The sequence below is a fragment of the Macrosteles quadrilineatus genome, unplaced genomic scaffold (assembly GCF_028750875.1).
Source record: "Macrosteles quadrilineatus isolate MER2022 unplaced genomic scaffold, UCM_ALF_1.0 Scaffold_1__1_contigs__length_201487025, whole genome shotgun sequence".
Classification (NCBI taxonomy): domain Eukaryota; kingdom Metazoa; phylum Arthropoda; class Insecta; order Hemiptera; family Cicadellidae; genus Macrosteles; species Macrosteles quadrilineatus.
This window is the reverse complement of record NW_026542594.1, coordinates 71,340,817-71,361,141: the sequence shown is the minus strand read 5'-3', so window position 1 is coordinate 71,361,141 and position 20,325 is coordinate 71,340,817. Positions and strand designations below refer to the sequence as shown.

The window sequence follows — 20,325 nt, the reverse complement described above, 5'->3', positions numbered from 1 at the left end:
TTTCTAGATTCAAGAAAAGACAATAACAAATACAATTTAATTAATCCAGAATCATGTGTTTCAGTTCTTGAAGTTAACGTAAACACATAGCCTATCAAAAACCTTAATTAAATTGTCACAGTACTGTATGTCAATTTCTTCCAATGAATAAATGACCCAGGCATAATTATTTGGGAGAGCCAAAATATTATCTCGAGCTTTCATGTTGTTGTTCATGTTGTAAAAATAGCAAAATGATTATCATTATCATTATACTGGTTTTTTATGAATAAAGAATATTGTATAATAAACAAACCTAAAAAACCATCAATAGGTCCTCAAGGCAATGAGACTATTTGAGAATGAGTTCATAATGAAAGGTAAAAACAAACTCAAATTGCAGATACAATTTAATAACCAACCATAATCCTTTGACAGCAGTTGGCATGGAGTTGTTCTCACTGTCAAACATGATACGAGTCAGAAAGTGGAAATCTACATAAAAGTATCTATATATTTTATAGCAACTATAAAATGATTTATTAATCAAGATAAAATGTCAAACGGGATTTTGATTGCATAATTACCCCAGTAATAAATTAAAAAGGTCGTAAAAATTATCTGATTAATCTTTTATGTGCTTTTAACCAACCACTGGCTTGAATCCCCCCCAAAATCATAAAATCCCCCCCAAATAAAATTCTGATGTCGCATTTTGCGACATCAAACCCCCCTGTGGGCACCCCTGCTTTCACAGATTTGTACCTGTGGCAGACAACAAAGTAGAGTGTTTTAAAACATCAAAATGCTTAAAATCTATTATTAAAATATAAGATTATTAAAAAAGACATTGATAGTGTATATTAAGTTATATAATATTATGCTTCCTACACTATTCGTATAATGCTTATTTGCGTACTTTTCAATGTTTCATAACTTTAAAACCAGTTGAGTCCACAAAATAAAATTATTACAGGATAATACTCTTACTTAGTACTATATCTGAGCCAAATTTGAAATTTTTATTTTCATGCCCAACAGAGATATTAAGCATCAAACTTTTGAAATTTTGAAAATTTTAAGATTTTGAAATTTTTTATTTAAAACCCTATAAAAGTCCACAACTTGAAACTTTGAGAATTTGGAGTACACACTTATAACTATCAGATAAAAAATAACAAACACATAGTCAATTGCCTTTATGTAAAAAAATTGTTAAAAATCAGTTTTCGTAACATCGTTGCATTAAACTTTAGAAAGGTAATTAGACCTATATATTTAGATTTTTATTAGGCCTACATAACTATATTACCCTATTAAAGTTTAGATCTTTCTGAAGAGATTGGTTTTCATTTTAATGTTCTAGGATTAGTAGAACCAGGGATATTTAATTTAACGCAGAGCTCTGAAATCGCTGAAAACGGGCATTCGACTAACAAAAAAATGGCCACCATACAGTAGAAAAATAAAATAATTGTATTTTTGTACTTCTAATGATATGAAGCCTACTTTCAAACGTATAAAAATATGAAAAAACCTTGAAGCAACCAATTTAGGCCTATTTATTTCTGGACCACTTGATATGGATTGACCCTTCTGTAGCCGATTTGTGTGTGTATGTCTGTTGGTAACGCATTAATGTCCTTAGTGTTTCGTGGAAAAGACAAGAGCACCTTTGTTAATGAAAATTTCAACACGAATAAAGTGTGCAGTAGTGAGGTTGAGGTAAAACCTACTTTTACCAAAAAGTACTTATCAAAAATGTAAAGTAATTTATCAAAAACTACTTTTAACCCTTGTGAAAAGTAACTTTCAATTACAGGCCTACCTTAGGGCTTATGCCTCATAAGTTTTTTAGAATTACACACATATTTATATGCTGTATAGAACTTTCCCATTTTGCTCGAATTATTCCCAGACCTTTGAATTTTTTAGGGGAATATAAGAAAGAATTCGTTCACTTCGTTCACTCATCTATTATGCAAACCAACTCCTGTTCTGAATATAAGGTGTCATTTTACTACAAGATTCCCGTACGTAGAACGGGCAAACAGCTAGTATACAATATAAAATACATTTACAAAATTTGAACAAATAACTTAAGTGTTTTTGGCCTAGGGACATACAAATAAACAAGTAGTCTTAAATCGGTCCTGGGCCTAGGTCTAACTGTGCCACCTCTACGGTAATAGCTAGGGTAGAAGGGGGGAATTGGGTACTAGGTTTTGTAAAATGTACTTTGTATGCTAAAACTAATTAATCACTTTACAACTTTTATGCCTTCATTTAAAGGCTTCCAATTAACATCTTTTCACTTATTTTCAGACCTGCAAGTTGTTTTGTTCTATTAAAAAAAAATATATATATATTTTTCATACCCAATTACCCCAAAGGGGGGAATTGGGTACTACACCTATTATACATTAAAATGACCTATTAAAAATTCTGGGAAAATGGGTGTTATTAAGTAAACACAAATAAGCATTTTAAGACAAGTTTTAGTCTCTGATAATTATTTTTGACAATTTTATAGAGCGTTAAAGTTAATTTTTGAAAACTACAGTTTTTCAAAGTTATTTATTTGTAATAAATCCTTATAACCTAGGGTTGTAAAAATTGCATTAATTGTAGCTAAATTTAAACTGTTAATCACCAGACACACTTAAATAAATGAATCCTTTTTATAAGTTACTGTAGGCTACTTGTTCAAAGTCCATAAAAATGTGGTTTTTGCTTCAAAACTAATTCCAAACCTAATTTGTTAAATAGTTTTTGACTGTCTTATGGTCTTCTGCCTCTAAGCCGATGTGACGGGGGAATTGGGTACTAAGCTATAATTTCTTTAATATTCAATGCACAGAAGTCATACCAACCTAAAGCTTCTTAAATACCCCTTAAAAGCATATTGTAACAAAAAAAAACAGAAGTAGGCCTATTGTTTTCAGGCAAAAAAAAATATAGTACCCATTTTCCCATAAGGAGGCAATTGGGTGCTAAAATTTTTAACCCCTAAAAAATACACTTGGTAATTATTTGGTATGTCTACAACGCGATATTATGTACTTTTTTTATGTCTACTTACGGTATTTTTCACGCTGAATCCAAAAATGCAATAAGTTTTTGTCGGAGAGATTCCTAAATGACCGTACAGTTAAATAATTAATATTAAGCTTCAGTTTTGTTGTAATATTCACATATTTGTGGTATGGACGAGTCCAAGTTCTAGTGGCGACTAACACTTGAAGGGGAGGAAGGATTGTGGAGTGGAAACAGCTGTCAGTTGTTTACATTCGATAATAACAGACAAAACCACACACAACGCCATGAGAGCAAAATCAGAGTTACAATATGCAATAACTAGATTTTTAAAAGAAAATGGACTTTGGTGCTGTTGCTGTTTAGAAAATACAATAAATCAACTACGATACATAAACTATTAATCACATCAACATAAATTATAGAACAAAATAGAATTTATTCACGTAAGTGAAAACGTGCCACATTGCATAATTTAATGTATCAGCAACTAATAAATGATGTTACGTAATCAAATCTAATCTAACCTAACCTAACCCAACCCAATCTTAATAGTAATGTTTAAATCGCATTTTATGTCAGAAAAGGCTTGTGCGGAAGATAGGTCAGACTTTATGCGGATTCGTGACTGTATTAAGCTTACGCATTTTTGATATCGTTATTTCATTGTGTTTCAACCACTATTTAATTGTGCAAAAACAGTCTGGAAGTAGCATAAATTAATGAGTCGGTTCATTATAACCTAACCTTTACCTTCCTAATCTAACCTCACTTCAAAACACTTAATACAGTGACGAATCCACATAAAACCCGACCTACCTTCCTCACATGCGTAAATAAGAACTGATTTATCTCTGGTTTCAAAACGAATTGATTTCATTCCACATTAAGTCGAACACAAACAGCTGTTTGCTCTCCTCCTCACTCAGTACTCAGTCCACATACGGACCCGTCCAGACCACGCCATATAGCCATCAGTATACCTCAATTATCCTTAGATTCGTAATGTTGACCTTCGTTTTACGATCATTTAGGAATCTCTCCGACAAAAACTGATTGCATTTTTGGATTCAGCGTGAAAAATACTGTAAGTAGACATAAAAAAGTACATAATATCGTGTTGTTGATATTTCAAATATTTGCCATACACTTAAGAAAGTATCGGCGTGAAACTGGCAATAGATCAGCAATAACCCATTCCACTTCTCCTACTTCCCCTCCAACGAATATACGTCAAAGTAAAACGTCACAACAATGATGGCGTCACAGGTGGATTCGCCATAGAGCCGACGACATAACCTCCAAAATATCAAGTGGCGGGAACTTTTTTCGGCGAAACACGACCAAGATGGCGTTCGGTTGTTCCCGCCAACCGTTGATTATAGCAAGTGTCTAAAATATATATAAAAAACTGCATAAATGAATTAATGTTTTCATGGAATTGTTAAAAAAGTAAACGCTTAAAGCCTATTACAGATCTATAATATAGTAGGTTATAATTATTTGTACACTCGTACTGCTAGTTAGTTGAAATGTGTAAGAATATTACAATATGTGTTCTATTGCTGGACAACCCTTTGCAACGATCTTATTTCCTTCTATTGAAATCAAATATGTTTATTATATGTTATGAACTAGAAATAACATAGTTTGTATACCCTGACTAATTTACAGTTGAGATATGTCACTGTGAATGGCGTTGGTGTAATCTCGGTTCCATAAGAACCCAACATACTAAATAAATTACCATAAATATCTATTGCTGGCCTATCCCTTTGTCACGATTTTCTATTTTTCTTTTAAAATCTGTTTATTACGTTGCTATGAACTAGAAAACACGTTGCTTATGTTGGTATACTCATTTATAGTTGAGATAGGTCACTTTAATTTTAACTGATGTGACCTCGGTGCCATAAGAACCTAACTTACTAAAAATCTTTTTTTTCGTTTACACGTGTTAGTTACTCCTTAATGAGCAATACCTAACACTATTTCGATAAAATTATCACTATTTATCAATTAATTGCATTAATTAAAATTTGCCTCAAGAAAATAATACATTACCATAAATTTCTATTGCTGGCCTATCCCCTTGGTACGATTTTCTTTATTCTTTCAAAATATGTTTATTACATCATTATGAACTAGTAAACACGTCGCTTATGTTCGTCTACTCATTTATAGTTGAGATACCGGTATGTGAATTAGAATTTTACTGGCGTGACCTCGGTTCCAAAAGAACCTAACTTACAAAAAATCAATTTTTATCGTTTATACATGTTAGTTACTCCTTAATTAACAAAACCTAACACCATTTCGATAAAAGTATAAGTATTTATCGATTTAATGCATTATTTGAAATCTGCCTCAATAGAATAATAAATTACCATAAATTTCTATTGCTGGCCTATCCCCTTGGCAAGATTTTCTTTATTCTTTTAAAATATGTTTATTATATCATTACGAACTAGAAAACACGTCGCTTAGGTTCGTCTACTCATTTTTAGTTGAGATAGGTCATTTTGATTGTAACTGGTGTGACCTCGGTTCCATAACAACCTAACTTACTAAAAATCAACATTTTTCGTTTATACATGATAGTTACACCTTAATAAGCAATTACCTAACACCACTTCGATAAATAATATAATTATTTATCAATAAAATGCATTATTTAAAATCTGCCTCAATAGAATAATAAATTACCATAATTTTCTATTGCTGGCCTATCTCCTTGGCACGATTTTCTTTATTCTTTTAAAATATGTTTATTCCATCATTACGAACTCGAAAACACGTCGCTTAGGTTCGTCCACTCATTTATAGTTGAGATAGGTAACTTTGAATTAAACTGGTGTGACCTCGTTTCCATATGAACCTAATTTACTTCAAATCAACATTTTTCGTTTATACATGTTAGTTACACCTTAATAAGCAATACCTAACACCACTTCGATAAATAATATAATTATTTATCAATATAATGCATTATTTAAAATCTGCCTCAATTTGCATAAATTTCTATTGTTATCATAATTAATTAAACTGGTGTGACCTTGGTTCACAAAATCAGAAAATCTCTGATTTTCTCACTAAAGGTGAGTGAGCGTAGCGAACGAGCTCCAACCTAAAAGTGAGTGAGCGTAGCGAACAAACTTCAACCAGGACGTGATTGAGCCATGCGAACGAGATAATCTTGAAAGTTAAGAAGTTAAACGGGGCAAAGCCCGCGGGTTACAGCTAGTATATATATATATATATATAAATCTATATATATATATATATATATGAATTCAAACGGATGGTGTTTTTGGCCTCTAGAGACCTCAAAACGAAAAAGTAAATCGGTCCCGGGTCCAAGTCTTACCATGAGTACTACGGTAAATAGCTTATTCCCTATATGGGAAATTCGCTAAAATGGGTTTTATGTTTTGTTTATACATGTGAGTTACTTCTTAATAATCAATACCTAACACCTTTTTCAATAAAAGTATTAGTATTTACCAATTTACCTGTTCAATAACAGTATCAGTGATTATACATTTTAATGCATTTTTTTAAATTTGCCTCAAGAAAATATGAAATTAGGCCTACAATAAATTTTTATTGCTGGCCTATCCCTTTGGTACGATTTCCTTATTTACTTTTGAAATATGTTTATTACATTGTTATGAACTGGAAAACACGTCGCTTATGTTTTAAGAATGATTTAATGATGATTTGTTTAAGAATGATTCTAAATATAGAATCCAATGTTATTCGGTTCCATGATTAATTTTATGGTAAATAATTAATTTATTTTAATAAATTTATTTTTACTATAGCTATGTGCTATTGATTTAGGTCCTCGTCTGACTTTGGTTGCATGACGACGCTACATTAAACCAATTAATGTTGCATGACTTTGGCTAAACATGTATTTTTGTGGGTAATAAACTAAACCTATAACAATTTAGGGGATTTAAGTAATCATTTCTTTGATTTTATAGTGTTTTTTTAATTAGTTGGAAACAAAAAAACATATACAAAATTTAAAAAAATACAATACAACAAACATAAAATATATCTAGGCCTACACTCCTGGTGGGGCAGGCTCATTATGTTGAGCGGGTTGAGGGGGATGTCCCTGGCGAGGCATCATGTCAGGGGCTCGAGGGGTTAAGTTGAGATGCTGGGGAATGATGTAGTGGCGTAGTGGGAGTTGTTGAGGGATATGTTGTGGGATTTGTTGTGGATGGTACAATGGGGGAAATGGTATTATGAGGCGGAATGAGGTATTGGAGTGAGGTTGGGTGGTTAAAATAATTGGGAGGGGGGAATATGCCAGGGTAGGAGTGTTGTGGTAGTACCGGGAGTCGTTGTTGTTGAAGTAGTAGTTGTTGTTGAAGTGGGGGTTGTTGTTGAGGTGGGGTTGGGTGGTTAAAATAATTGGGAGGGGGGAATATGCCAGGGTAGGAGTGTTGTGGTAGTACCGGGAGTACATATTGGTATCGTTGTTGAGGTGGGATGGATAAGTATTTGAGTACTCCATTCTCCTCGTCTTCTGAAAGTACTACTAATGCAGAGGAGGAAAAATTAAATGAATTTTTTTGCCCCGCCATTGCTAAGATCATAGCAAAAAGATATGTGGCATATTTGCCACTTAGATGGTCTGGACTTTAGCTGAAAGGAGACGACAACGACAAAGTGTTGGAGAGCGTGAGCAATGCTCCATGTGAGAATTACTTTGGCCAAACAAAAAATGTAATACTGGAGGGTAAGAAAAACCTGAGAGCTAACAGGTTCATTCTGAACCTACACAATGCCGTAACGGCTAAATGCAAAGAAATACTAATGGACATACCAAAGGAGGGTTGTTGTGCCCGTAACAAACTCAATCGTGTTGGAAAGAGAAAACTATGCCTTAGTACAAAGAAAAAGACTGAAGGACCTGCTGTAACCTCAAAAAATGTTCCAGGCATGCTTCTGTTATCGGATGGTGATGTAGATGTCATTGAAGAGTCTTGGAAAAAGACTACCAAAAAGGCTCGTGTAACCTATTTTGAGTCAAAGTATATCCAAGACCATGCTCAACAATCATTTTCAATGGATCGTGAAAGCATAAAAAAGATAAGTAAACTTATCATGCCAAATGGATTGATAAACGACCCCGACTACTACACAGAGCTAAAAACCCTAGGTAATTACCTTGTGTGTTTCTCGGAATCGACATCACACAACAGGTGGTATGTGTATATTGATGACTACAAGTTGTTACGAGGGTCCTCTTGGCTGGACTCGACAGTTATTGATATTGCAGCTCATGTCAAATTGGCCAACAGTCAAATGAGTCCAAGGCTGTGATAGTTCATGACAACTTAGCGACCTCAGCATTGTTCAATGGAGAGACACCTAATCTAGAAAACTGGATGCTAAGTAGTAATGTAGGTAGTGATGTAAAATACCTGGGTATTTAAAACTCAGGGTAAATACCCTGGGTATTTACCCGGGTAAATACCCAAAATCCATAAATACCCGGGTATTTTGGGTATTTATGAAATCGATTGAAATTGATTTATATTCACCCCTAAATATGTTATTGTTATCATTACATGAAAAATTAGGATAGTCTATAACACCTTTTACAGTAACTTGAAGCTTTGCTAGTACCTTTTATTTAACGATTTAGCACTTTTTAAAAATAAAACATAAAGTTTTTAAATAAGAATGGGGTTTTGTTTTTTATCAAGACAACACCTCATCAGAGAAATAGTGAACCTAAACCTACTTCTACTGTTATTAAATTATGATAGTTAAAAAATGTTATGGTATAAATGGCTTGGAAGGCTAGACAGACCTAAGGCAGAATGGCAGAATACTAAAAGTAATTAAACTTTTCTGTGTTACCGCTTAGTTGGAAAAAATAATATACAGTAGAACCTTGATAACAAGACTCTCATGGAGATTGTAAAATAAGACTTGTTATTAAGGTTGACTTCTTATCGAGGTTTGTAATAACATGTGATTAGGGGTAAAATAATTTTGAGGGGATTTGACAATGACACTTGTTATCAAGGGCGACTTGTTATCGAGGGTCTTCTTATCAAGGTTCCACTGTATTTGGATAAACCTACTAAAAAAATGCGTGTCGTAACACTTCGGCCCAAGTAACACTTCGGCCCAGTAACATTTCGGCCCGAAACCCTCAGATGTGGCCTACGGTCCAACTCTCTACCTGCCCACTAGTAACACTTCGTCCCAACAAAATATTTGACAGGTTAGGTTAGGTTAGGTTAGGTTAGGTAAGATTCCACCAATTCTCCGTCATGTGAGGTCAGAGGATGCAAGGGGTGACGGTTGGGCGACATTACACCAGAGGGTGGTTGCAAAGTATACAGGTCATGTACCTCTTACTGCCTGAACTGCGTTCCTTAACCCTTGTCAATTTTTCGTCGGGCCGAAATGTTACTCCATTAGCTTATTTAATCATCTGTAAAAGCGAGTGGGACGAAGTGATACTGTTTTTCTAAGAAATTTGAGTTTGGCCGAAATGTTACTGGGCCAAAGTGTTACTACATCAAAAAATGTATCTCCTGTTTTTTGGTCTAACTTAATATAGTTTTGAAAGATTTATTGTACTATAGATTTAAATGTTTTGTATCACAAGTTTATGAAATTAGTTTTTTTAATATTTTGATACCATTGAGACCAACAAAAGATCTAGAACAAAAATATTATTAACCTGCCATCCTACAGATTGAATTTTAATTATTTTCTTAAGTTGTTTACACGCCTAGGCCACTACTAGGTTAAATTTTCATGTATTTATAAATAATAATTATTACTTTGCAAATTATTTTTCTTCACTTTAAATAAAATAAATTCATCTATCCATCATAGAAATTAAAAAATCATAAGAAGTCAGGACCAGTGCAACCATGCGACCAGGGTATTTATGCCGATTATGCTTTATGCTCAGACCTGGGTATTTATGGCGATGGTACCCAGAAGTAAAATGCTAGTAGTGACCATATGAAATTTTGTTTAACACATTTTATCATCATTTTACTATCCTTACAGGGTGATAATTGCAAAAAAACATCTCAATCTTCTCTAACTTTAATAAAAATTATAAATACCCAGTTTTTGAGTATTTACCCAGGCCTGGGGTAAATTCCCGGGTAAATACCCAATTTATATTTACCTACCCACTGGGTATTTACCCGGCCCACATCACTAAATGTAGGAGATGCTCAAAAAATATTTTTCCCTATAAACATCAGCAACATACATTGGACATTAGGTTATGCGGATGTCAAAAGGAAAACATTTGCCTACTTGGATCCTGCGACCAACAACGTAGAGCCGACAAGACAAAACTTGATATTTAAAAATTTCAAAAATTTCTATTCTTCAGTGACGGGTTTCCACAAAGACGAACAGGATGCTTGGACTTTGATTCAACTAAAACATCAAACACAGGTAGATGGCTACAATTGCGGAGTGTTCATTTTACACTTCATTGAGGAGCTTCTGTCAAGTGACCATTTTGACTTAGCACAATACTTTGATGCAGATGAGTATAGAAAAGTTTTGCTCAAACGCCTTCTGGCCAATTCAACCTACATAGTAAATACATGTTACGTTTGTTAGAAGGACTTGCCTCATAATCCACAACATGCAGACGACTATTGTGTGGAATGTACTTCGTGCAAAAGATGGTTTCATTCGCATACCTCAAATCCTTGCACACCATCAGACACAATTGTCAGTCAGTTGAAAGAGGTTGATTTCTTTTGTCTTTTGTGCAGAAAATACTACTCCACTAAGATAAATGGACATTAAAGTAGCTTACAAATTGCTGGCATCCAATATTGTTACGGAGCGAGGATAGGGTGGCTGGAAGGGGAGGAGGAGGCCGCATTGTACAACTTAAAAATTTAAATATTGGTGCTGCTACTTGTACCATTTATAAACAGTAAAAACCAACACTTGTGGTTTTGTATTTGAAGGCAAACCCATTTTTATGAGTGAGGAATGGGCGGCTAAAAGGGGAGGAGGAGGCCGTATTAAAAAAAATAAAATGAAATGATGGAGAAATAAATATTAAATTCTTAAAATTATTTGTTAAGTTACATTGGTGTGGTTTTATTTACAATATGAGTTGCATTGTTTTTTTTTATTAGTCTGTAAGTTACGTTGTTTTGATTTGAAATTATTTATTAAGTTACATTGGTTTGGTGTGAAATAGGTTATTAAGTTACGTTGGTAAGGTTTGAATTAGATTGTAAACGATGTTGGTGTATTTTACAGGTTTTCTTTAAGTTAGGTTGGTGTCGTTTGAAATGAGTTGTTAAACTAAATTAGTTTGGTTTGAATTACATTTCATTGAACGTTGGTTTAAGTTAGGTGGGTGTCGTTTGAAGTTAGTTGGTTTGGTTTGAATTTGATTTCATTGTACGTTGTTTTGATTTGACATTATTTATTAAGTTACATTGGTTTGGTTAGAAATAGGTTATTAAGTTACGTTGGTTTGGTTTGAAATTAGTTATTAAGTTACGTTTGTGTAATTTGAAGTTAGTTAGTATAAAGTTACGTTGGTGTGGTTTGAATTAGATTGTAAGCGACGTTTGGTGTGGTTAGATATTGATTATAAGTTCGTTGGTTTATTTTACAGTTAGTCTTTAAGTTAGGTGGGTGTCGTTTGCAGTTACTTGGTTTGGTTTGAATTTCATTTCATTGTACGTAGTTTTGATTTGAAATTATTTATTAAATTACATTGGTTTGGTATGAAATAGATTATTAAATTACTTTGGTGTGGTTTGAATTAGTTTGTAAACAAAGTTTGGTGTGGTTTGATATCGATAACAAGATCGTTGGTGTATTTTACAACAGGGTTTCTTTAAGTTAGTTAGGTGTTTGTGGTTTGAAATTAGTTTTTTAAGTTACAGCAGCTGTTTTTAATTAATCTATTGCAGTACCTCAACCATATGTAGAATTTTCCACAAAAATCCAATTCTAAAAACTTAACAAAAATGTTGATATCTTCTATCTAATATATAAAATTCTTGTGTCACAGTGTTTGTCTGCAAACTCCTCCGGAACGACTTCACCGATCGTTATGAAATTTGGTGTGTAAATTCGGTAGGTATGCGAATCGGACGTAAACTATTTCCCGTTTCGAAATTCTTAAAAGGGCTCCGCCCCAGTGGCTCTGGAGTTTCCCATGTTAACCTTATGAGAAATGGAATTAATGAATCTTAACAGCTGTTTCAATTAAACAAGTTGGTTCTGTTCTATGATGTTCAATAGCATTAAAGTTACAAGGATTACCAACAGGGTGCAGCACTATTATTTCTTTTACATTTATGACAACAGCTAATTTGCAACCAAAAGGTGAGTGAGCGTAGCGAACAAACTTCAACCTGGAGGCGAGTGAGCGTAGCGAACGAGCTAACCTGAAGGCAAGTGAGCGCAGCGAACGAGCTCCAACCTAAAGGTGAGTGAGCGTAGCGAACGAGCTCCAACCCAAAGGTGAGTGAGCGTAGCGAACGAACTTCAACCAGGACGTGATTGAGTAATGCGAACGAGATCATCTTGAAAATTAAACGTAACGGTACTTTCTTTCTATCGGTCTGTCTTAGGGGAAACCTATAACTTAGGCGATACGAAGTTCGCCGGGTCAGCTAGTCTCTATATAAAATCCAATGTATGATTGTTTGTCCTTTATGGACTCCGAAACCGCTCCACAGATTGTAATTAAACTTTCAGGTATTATTAGGCATTATGCAAGGATGGTTTGTTTGAAGTTTGGTGCAGATCCGTCAGAAGGGCTCCAGGCCCAGTGGCTCTGGAGTTTCCCATGTTAATCTTATGAGTATTCCTATTTAAATGGAATTAAAGAATCTTAACAGCTGGTTCAACTAAAGAATTTGATTCAGTGATGTTCAATAGCATTACAAATTGAATAGGTTTACCAACAGGGTGCAGCACTATAATTTTTTTTTTATTTATGACTACAGCTAATTTGCAACCACAAGGTGAGTGAGCGTAGAGAACGAACTTCAACCTGGAGGTGAGTTAGCGTAGCGAACGAGTTAACCTGAAGGCAAGTGAGCGCAGCGAACGAGCTCCAACCTAAAGGTGAGTGAGCGTAGCGAACGAACTTCAACCAGGACGTGATTGAGCCATGCGAACAAGCTCATCTTGAAAATGAACGAGCATTTGACATAAAACCACATTAGGACAGGACGACGTCTGTCGGGCCAGCTAGTTATTTATAAAAGAGACAGTATCACTCGCCAATATCTTTATGTGTTACAGAGAGTAATGGTTATGACTACAAGTCATCGTCTCGTCAAGAACCCTGATCATCTTACAACACCAGGATAAAAACTGAATTTACTATTTATTATATTTATTAAAAAAGTTAATTTGTTATGGTATCTGATTCATAGTTTGTGATAATAAAAGTACTATTAAAATTTATTTGTCAAACATTTTATCCTTTAATTAATGTTCACTTAATCTATAAATCTAATTATCAAACATGGATTTTCTGATTTTGTGAACCAAGGTCACACCAGTTTAAATAATTATGATAAGTGGTGTTAGGTATTGTTTATTAAGGTGTAACTAACATGTATAAACAAAAAAAGTTGATTTTTAGTAGGCTAAGTTAGGTTCATATGGAACCGAGGTCACACCAGTTTAATTCAAAGTTACCTATCTCAACTATAAATGAGTAGACGAACCTAAGCGACGTGTTTTCTAGTTCGTAATGATGTAATAAACATATTTTAAAAGAATGAAGAAAATCGTGCCAAGGGGATAGGCCAGCAATAGAAATTTATGGTAATTTATTGTTCTATTGAGGCAGATTTTAAATAATGCATTATATTGATAAATAATTATATTTTTTATAGAAATGCTGTTATGTATTGTTTATTAAGGTGTAACTAACATGTATAAACGAAAAAAGTTGATTTTTAGTAAGTTAGGTTCATATGGAACCGAGGTCACACCAGTTTAATATCAAAGTTACCTATCTCAACTATAAATGAGTAGACGAACCTAAGCGACGTGTTTTCTAGTTCGTAATGATGTAATAAACATATTTTAAAAGATTGAAGAAAATCGTGCCAAGGGGATAGGCCAGCAATAGAAATTTATATTAATTTATTGTTCTATTGAGGCAGATTTTAAATAATGCATTATATTGATAAATAATTATATTTTTTATAGAAATGCTGTTACGTATTGTTTATTAAGGTGTAACTAACATGTATAAACGAAAAAAGTTGATTTTTAGTAAGTTAGGTTCTTATGGAACCGAGGTCACACCAGTTACAATCAAAATAGCCTATCTCAACTAAATGTGAGTAGACGAACCTAAGCGACGTGTTTTCTAGTTCATAATGATGTAATAAACATATTTTAAAAGAATAAAGAAAGTCGTGCCAAGGGGATAGGCCAGCAATAGAAATTTATGGTAATTTATTATTTTCTCGAGGCAGATTTTAAATAATGCATTCAATTGAGAAATCATGATACTTTCACCGACATTTTTCTAGGTATAGTTTATTAAGAAGTAACTCAACATGTATAAATGGAAAAAACAGATATTTAGTATGTTGGGTTATTATGGAACCGAGGTCACATTACATATAATACATATAATACATTTCAACTAACTAGCAATACGAGTGTAAAAATAATTATAAATTAAGATATAGTGCTATAATAGGCTTTAAGCTTTAACTTTGTTTACAACTCCATGAAAACATTCATTAATTTATGCAGTTTTTTACATATATTTTAGACACATAATATAACCAACAGTTGGCGGGAACTGCCGAACGACATCTTGGCCGTGTTTCGTCGAAAAAAGTTCCCGCCACTTGATATTTTGGAGGTTATGTCGTCTAATCTATGACGAATCCTGCTGTGACGCCATCATTGTTGTGACGTTTTACTGTGACGTATATTAGACAATTGACGTGAACCTGGCAATAACTCCAGCCATAAGTAGTGCGCGCGCCCGCTAAAACCTATTGCCGGCGGTTTTGCGGCAAAATACGTCCGCGAACGATATTACCAATAATGCCACCAGATAGAGGACACTTTAACGGACACGACAGTATCAAAATTATGTACCTGGGGAGTAGAATAAAGGGGTAAAACCAGCAATAAGTTATGTGCGCGCCCGAAAAAATCTATTGCTGGCCGTGTTGCGGCAAAATACGTCCGCGAACCATATTACCAGTAATGCCACCAGATAGAGGACACTTTAACGTACACGACAGTATCAAAATTATGTACCTGGGGAGTAGAATAAGGGGGGTAAAACCAGCAATAAGTTATGCGCGCGCCCGAAAAAATCTATTGCTGGCCGTGTTGCGGCAAAATACGTCCGCGAACCATATTACCAATAATGCCACCAGATAGAGGACACTTTAACGTACACGACAGTATCAAAATTATGTACCTGGGGAGTAGAATAAGGGGGGTAAAACCAGCAATAAGTTATGCGCGCGCCCGAAAAAATCTATTGCTGGACGTGTTGCGGCAAAATACGTCCGCGAACCATATTACCAATAATGCCACCAGATAGAGGACACTTTAACGTACACGACAGTACGTTACCTATTACTACTCGTCTACTACACATGTTATTGAATAAGTAAATAATTCGAAACTAATAGGCATTGGTATGTTCAAAGATTAGACTGTAAATTTACAATTTAAATCATGGCAAGAACATCATTTTGTTTATATCAACTCACAATTAGGAAGATCGCATTTGCGTTGAAGTAGGCCTAACTCCATTTGAACCAACACACACTTCACTCACAATAACATCAACACACCATCATCACGCCTTTAAATGTAAATGATCATTAATACCGACAAAAGCGTAGTATTGCTACTCTAATAAATATGTTAAATATTACGAAACTAACTGAAAGTGTTAACATAAAATATTCCAAACAACTACAAATTACAACCCGTTTGTCGGTTGGTTTGGTGTACCACATACACACACAAGGCCGGCGGGAATCGGGATGTAAGTAAACAAAGCTACACTAGCGCTCAGCACTCCCAGCGATAAAAGTAAAAATCAACATCCGAAGTCAGCCAATGTAGTTGCGCGTATAAACGTCACCCGCCGACCCAAACAATGCTGCTTTTAATTCACACAGCTGCCACCTGTCAAATTCTTTGTTATTGTAAATAAAGTTAAACTAACAGATTTTACGAATATTTCACGCAGACGACAACATGAAATAACCTGGAACTAGTTTTGACAGACGACAGACGACAACTAGACCCAGACCACAGAAAACGTACTACTATACCCAGAATGCCAACCGCATGGTAAAAAGCATTAAGCGGTTTGAGAGAGCTTTGCCTGTCAATCCGTAGGCAGCGCCACCAGCGTTGCCATGCAATAGCATAGCAACGCTGGTGGCGCTGCCTACGGATTGACAGGCAAAGCTCTCTCAAACCGCTTAATGCTTTTTACCATGCGGTTGGCATTCTGGGTTATAGTAGTACGTTTTCTGTGCCCAGACCCTGGCCGGCTCAACAACAACAAGTGAATTTGCGATCAGCTGTTGCCTAGTAGTACTTGTGTTCACCGCTTGAGCGCGTAAGCCTCGAGCGGACAGAAGTGAAGGATTTTACTTCTAAAACGGGGCATTATACAATACATCCTTCGTCGACTGCCGAAAAGTTAACTACAACGTATTACAGCCTCGAGCGCTTACGATACTTAAGTATTATACCGGGGCTTAATATTATTAACATGTTATAGATTATTGTTTCAGGATCATCTCAGTGGTATTACTAGTTACAGGAATAATGGAAATGTATTGCATATCGTGGGCTCATAAAGCCGTACCTATACAGAAACAAATATGGTAAGTTGTTTACATACTTAATAACACATGACTAGACTGGTTGTTTATTTTACGCTCCTTACAAACTACTTTTACTATTAGGTACTAGTTGTATTTGTTGTTTAATGTAGATTTTAGCGGGCGCGCGCACAACTTATTGCTGGTTTTACCCCCCTTATTCTACTCCCCAGGTACATAATTTTGATACTGTCGTGTCCGTTAAAGTGTCCTCTATCTGGTGGCATTATTGGTAATATGGTTCGCGGACGTATTTTGCCACAACACGTCCAGCAATAGATTTTTTCGGGCGCGCGCATAACTTATTGCTGGTTTTACCTCCCTTATTCTACTCCCCAGGTACATAATTTTGATACTGTCGTGTCCGTTAAAGTGTCCTCTATCTGGTGGCATTATTGGTAATATTGTTCGCGGACGTATTTTGCCGCAACACGGCCAGCAATAGATTTTTTCGGGCGCGCGCATAACTTATTGCTGGTTTTGCCCCCCTTATTCTACTCCCCAGGTACATAATTTTGATACTGTCGTGTCCGTTAAAGTGTCCTCTATCTGGTGGCATTATTGGTAATATGGTTCGCGGACGTATTTTGCCGCAACACGGCCAGCAATAGATTTTTTCGGGCGCGCGCATAACTTATTGCACTGGTTTTACCCCCCTTATTCTACTCCCCAGGTACATAATTTTGATACTGTCGTGTCCGTTAAAGTGTCCTCTATCTGGTGGCATTATTGGTAATATGGTTCGTGGACGTATTTTGCCGCAACACGGCCAGCAATAGATTTTTTCGGGCGCGCGTATAACTTATTGCTGGTTTTACCCCCCTTATTCTACTCCCCAGGTACATAATTTTGATACTGTCGTGTCCGTTAAAGTGTCCTCTATCTGGTGGCATTATTGGTAATATGGTTCGCGGACGTATTTTGCCGCAACACGGCCAGCAATAGATTTTTTCGGGCGCGCGCATAACTTATTGCTGGTTTTCCCCCCCCTAATTCTACTCCCCAGGTACATAATTTTGATACTGTCGTGTCCGTTAAAGTGTCCTCTATCTGGTGGCATTATTAGTTATATGGTTCGCGGACGTATTTTGCCGCAACACGGCCAGCAATAGATTTTAGCAGGCTTGCGCATAACTTATTGCTGGTTTTACCCCCCTTATTCTACTCCCCAGGTACATAATTTTGATACTGTCGTGTCCGTTAAAGTGTCTTCTATCTGGTGGCATTATTGGTAATATGGTTCGCGGACGTATTTTGCCGCAACACGGCCAGCAATAGATTTTTTTCGGGCGCGCGCATAACTTATTGCTGGTTTTACCCCCCTTATTCTACTCCCCAGGTACATAATTTTGATACTGTCGTGTCCGTTAAAGTGTCCTCTATCTGGTGGCATTATTGGTAAAATGGTTCGCGGACGTATTTTGCCGCAAAACCGCCGGCAATAGGTTTTAGCGGGCTCGCGCACTACTTATTGCCGAGTTATTGCCAGGTTCACACAAGTTATTAGACGGAGGGGCGGTAGGAGAAGTGGAATGGGTTATTGCTCATCTATTGCCAGTTTCACGCCGATTAAGAAAGTCAATTTAAAAATTCCTAATTTTCAGAATATTACTATTAGTAGGCTATGTATACTTTGCTCTTATGAGATAAAAGTAAATATTTTGCAGTAACTGAAATTTTTATAGTGTTTCCAAGGTTACTCGGGCCAAGTTTGATATGCACTTTAAAAATTGAAAAACGTAAGGGGTAAAAAATTATTTTTTAACTCGTTTCAATTTTAAGATAACAACCTAAAATAAATTTGAGGTTTATAAAACATAACTAGCTATCACTACAGATTTTTTAATTCTTTACTTAATATAAGGCATGTATTTTTAAAAAAATTTCAAAAAAGTACATATACCCAATTAGGCCTACCCCTTATACCCAATTCCCCCCTTCTACCCTACTTCCCTATAACTTGGGGAAATTCGCTAAAACTAGGCTTAGGCCTAGGTACCAGTACCCTAGAGCCTAGGCTATTCTAAAAAAAAATAACCCTAGACTAAATCTGGCTTTTACTGGAGTAAGCATACTTTAGGCCTACCTTGTGCCTGATGACTTAAGTTAACATATTATTTTTGTAGGCTACTTAAATAAACAAGAAGGGTCTACCCTAGGCTATTATAAAAAAGGCAATGCCGTAAGCAGGAATGAATAGTAAAATACCTCGAGTTTACCTTGATATGGTTTGTAGAGTGAATGTTCCCTTTTCAAATAATCATTGGTGTTCCACTCTGCTAATGCAACGGGTAAATTTAAGTATAGGTCTAAATGAATTAAGACGAAACATAATAAATTTAAAACTGGATAATCCATTACTAAGAAAGAGTGAAAGAGCTTTCTAGGAATAATTAAGTTACAAGTTACAATAGGAAACGATGACGATCAAACAAAACAACAAAATTATGTTTAACCTTCAAGTCGAATATGTAGCAAAGTAGTAGTACTTTAGTATGATAGTAGTAGTTAGTTTAATAGTGGGCTGGGCAGTGGCGGTAGACCGTCGTGAAGTTAGCGGCTCTTTATCGGCGCTTTTTCGAATTGTAAAAGATACGGGTTGGTACGCCTGCGGACGCCACAAACGTGTTTTGCAGGGATGTCGGAAAAACAATTCAATGACATTACGGTACAGCGCAGAACGGTGGGGCACACGGGAGGGACACACGCCGCTAGAACCTAAGTTGAAAAAATTTAAATAATTTTTTTTAACTTTTAGTTATACTAGGTGGCGTTCGCAGAGGCATCCACAAAATTGAGCGGAGTCATCAAGGGTCCATATTATATCGTTTTTGTAATACTGCAGTAAAAACAATCGTATGTAGCAGTAAAAGTAGCATTTTTACTCTTTAGGGAGTAAAAATCGTTTTTAGCCTCTTTAAAAAAAAAATCAGCTGTTTTCAACTTATTTGTAAATGTCTATTGTAAACTGTGTAAAAAAATGTATCGAAATATGTATCGATTCGTGTTTCGTAATAGTTTTAACCTACAGTCTACAGTCTCTTCCCATAGCATTTTAGAATTGTGGATAAATTAATCCATTCCCACACTCAACACTGCTCACCTTTACTACTTCCTTCACCACCCCTGCACGTGGACATGTTTTCCCCTCTTCCCATAGCCTTTAAGGATTGCAGATACATTATTGTAATTGTCAAAAACCGTTTTCACACTCTGCACTGCTAACCTTACTACTTCATTCGCCATTTCCAACGTCATAGACCTGTTTCCTTCCCTTCTTATAACATTTAAGTATTAGATACATTTATCGAACTGCCCAACGGTTCCCCCACTCTACACTGCCAGCCTTTACTACCACTTCACCACTTTCTACATCGAGGGGCCTCTTTCCATGCCTTCTCATAGCATTTTA

The 20,325-nt window shown here is 35.5% G+C and overlaps 1 protein-coding gene across 1 annotated transcript in view; it reads right to left on the bottom strand.

Moving 5' to 3' along the window:
• Positions 1-19,437, bottom strand: part of LOC128983561 (vesicular integral-membrane protein VIP36) — a 96,319-nt gene extending 76,882 nt beyond the window's left edge. The window contains exon 1 of the mRNA XM_054402879.1: positions 19,133-19,437. Within this exon, the coding sequence (XP_054258854.1) occupies positions 19,133-19,271 (139 nt within the window). The 5' untranslated portion in view covers positions 19,272-19,437. The remainder of the gene's footprint in view (positions 1-19,132) is intronic.
• Between the last annotated feature and the right edge of the window lie 888 nt (positions 19,438-20,325).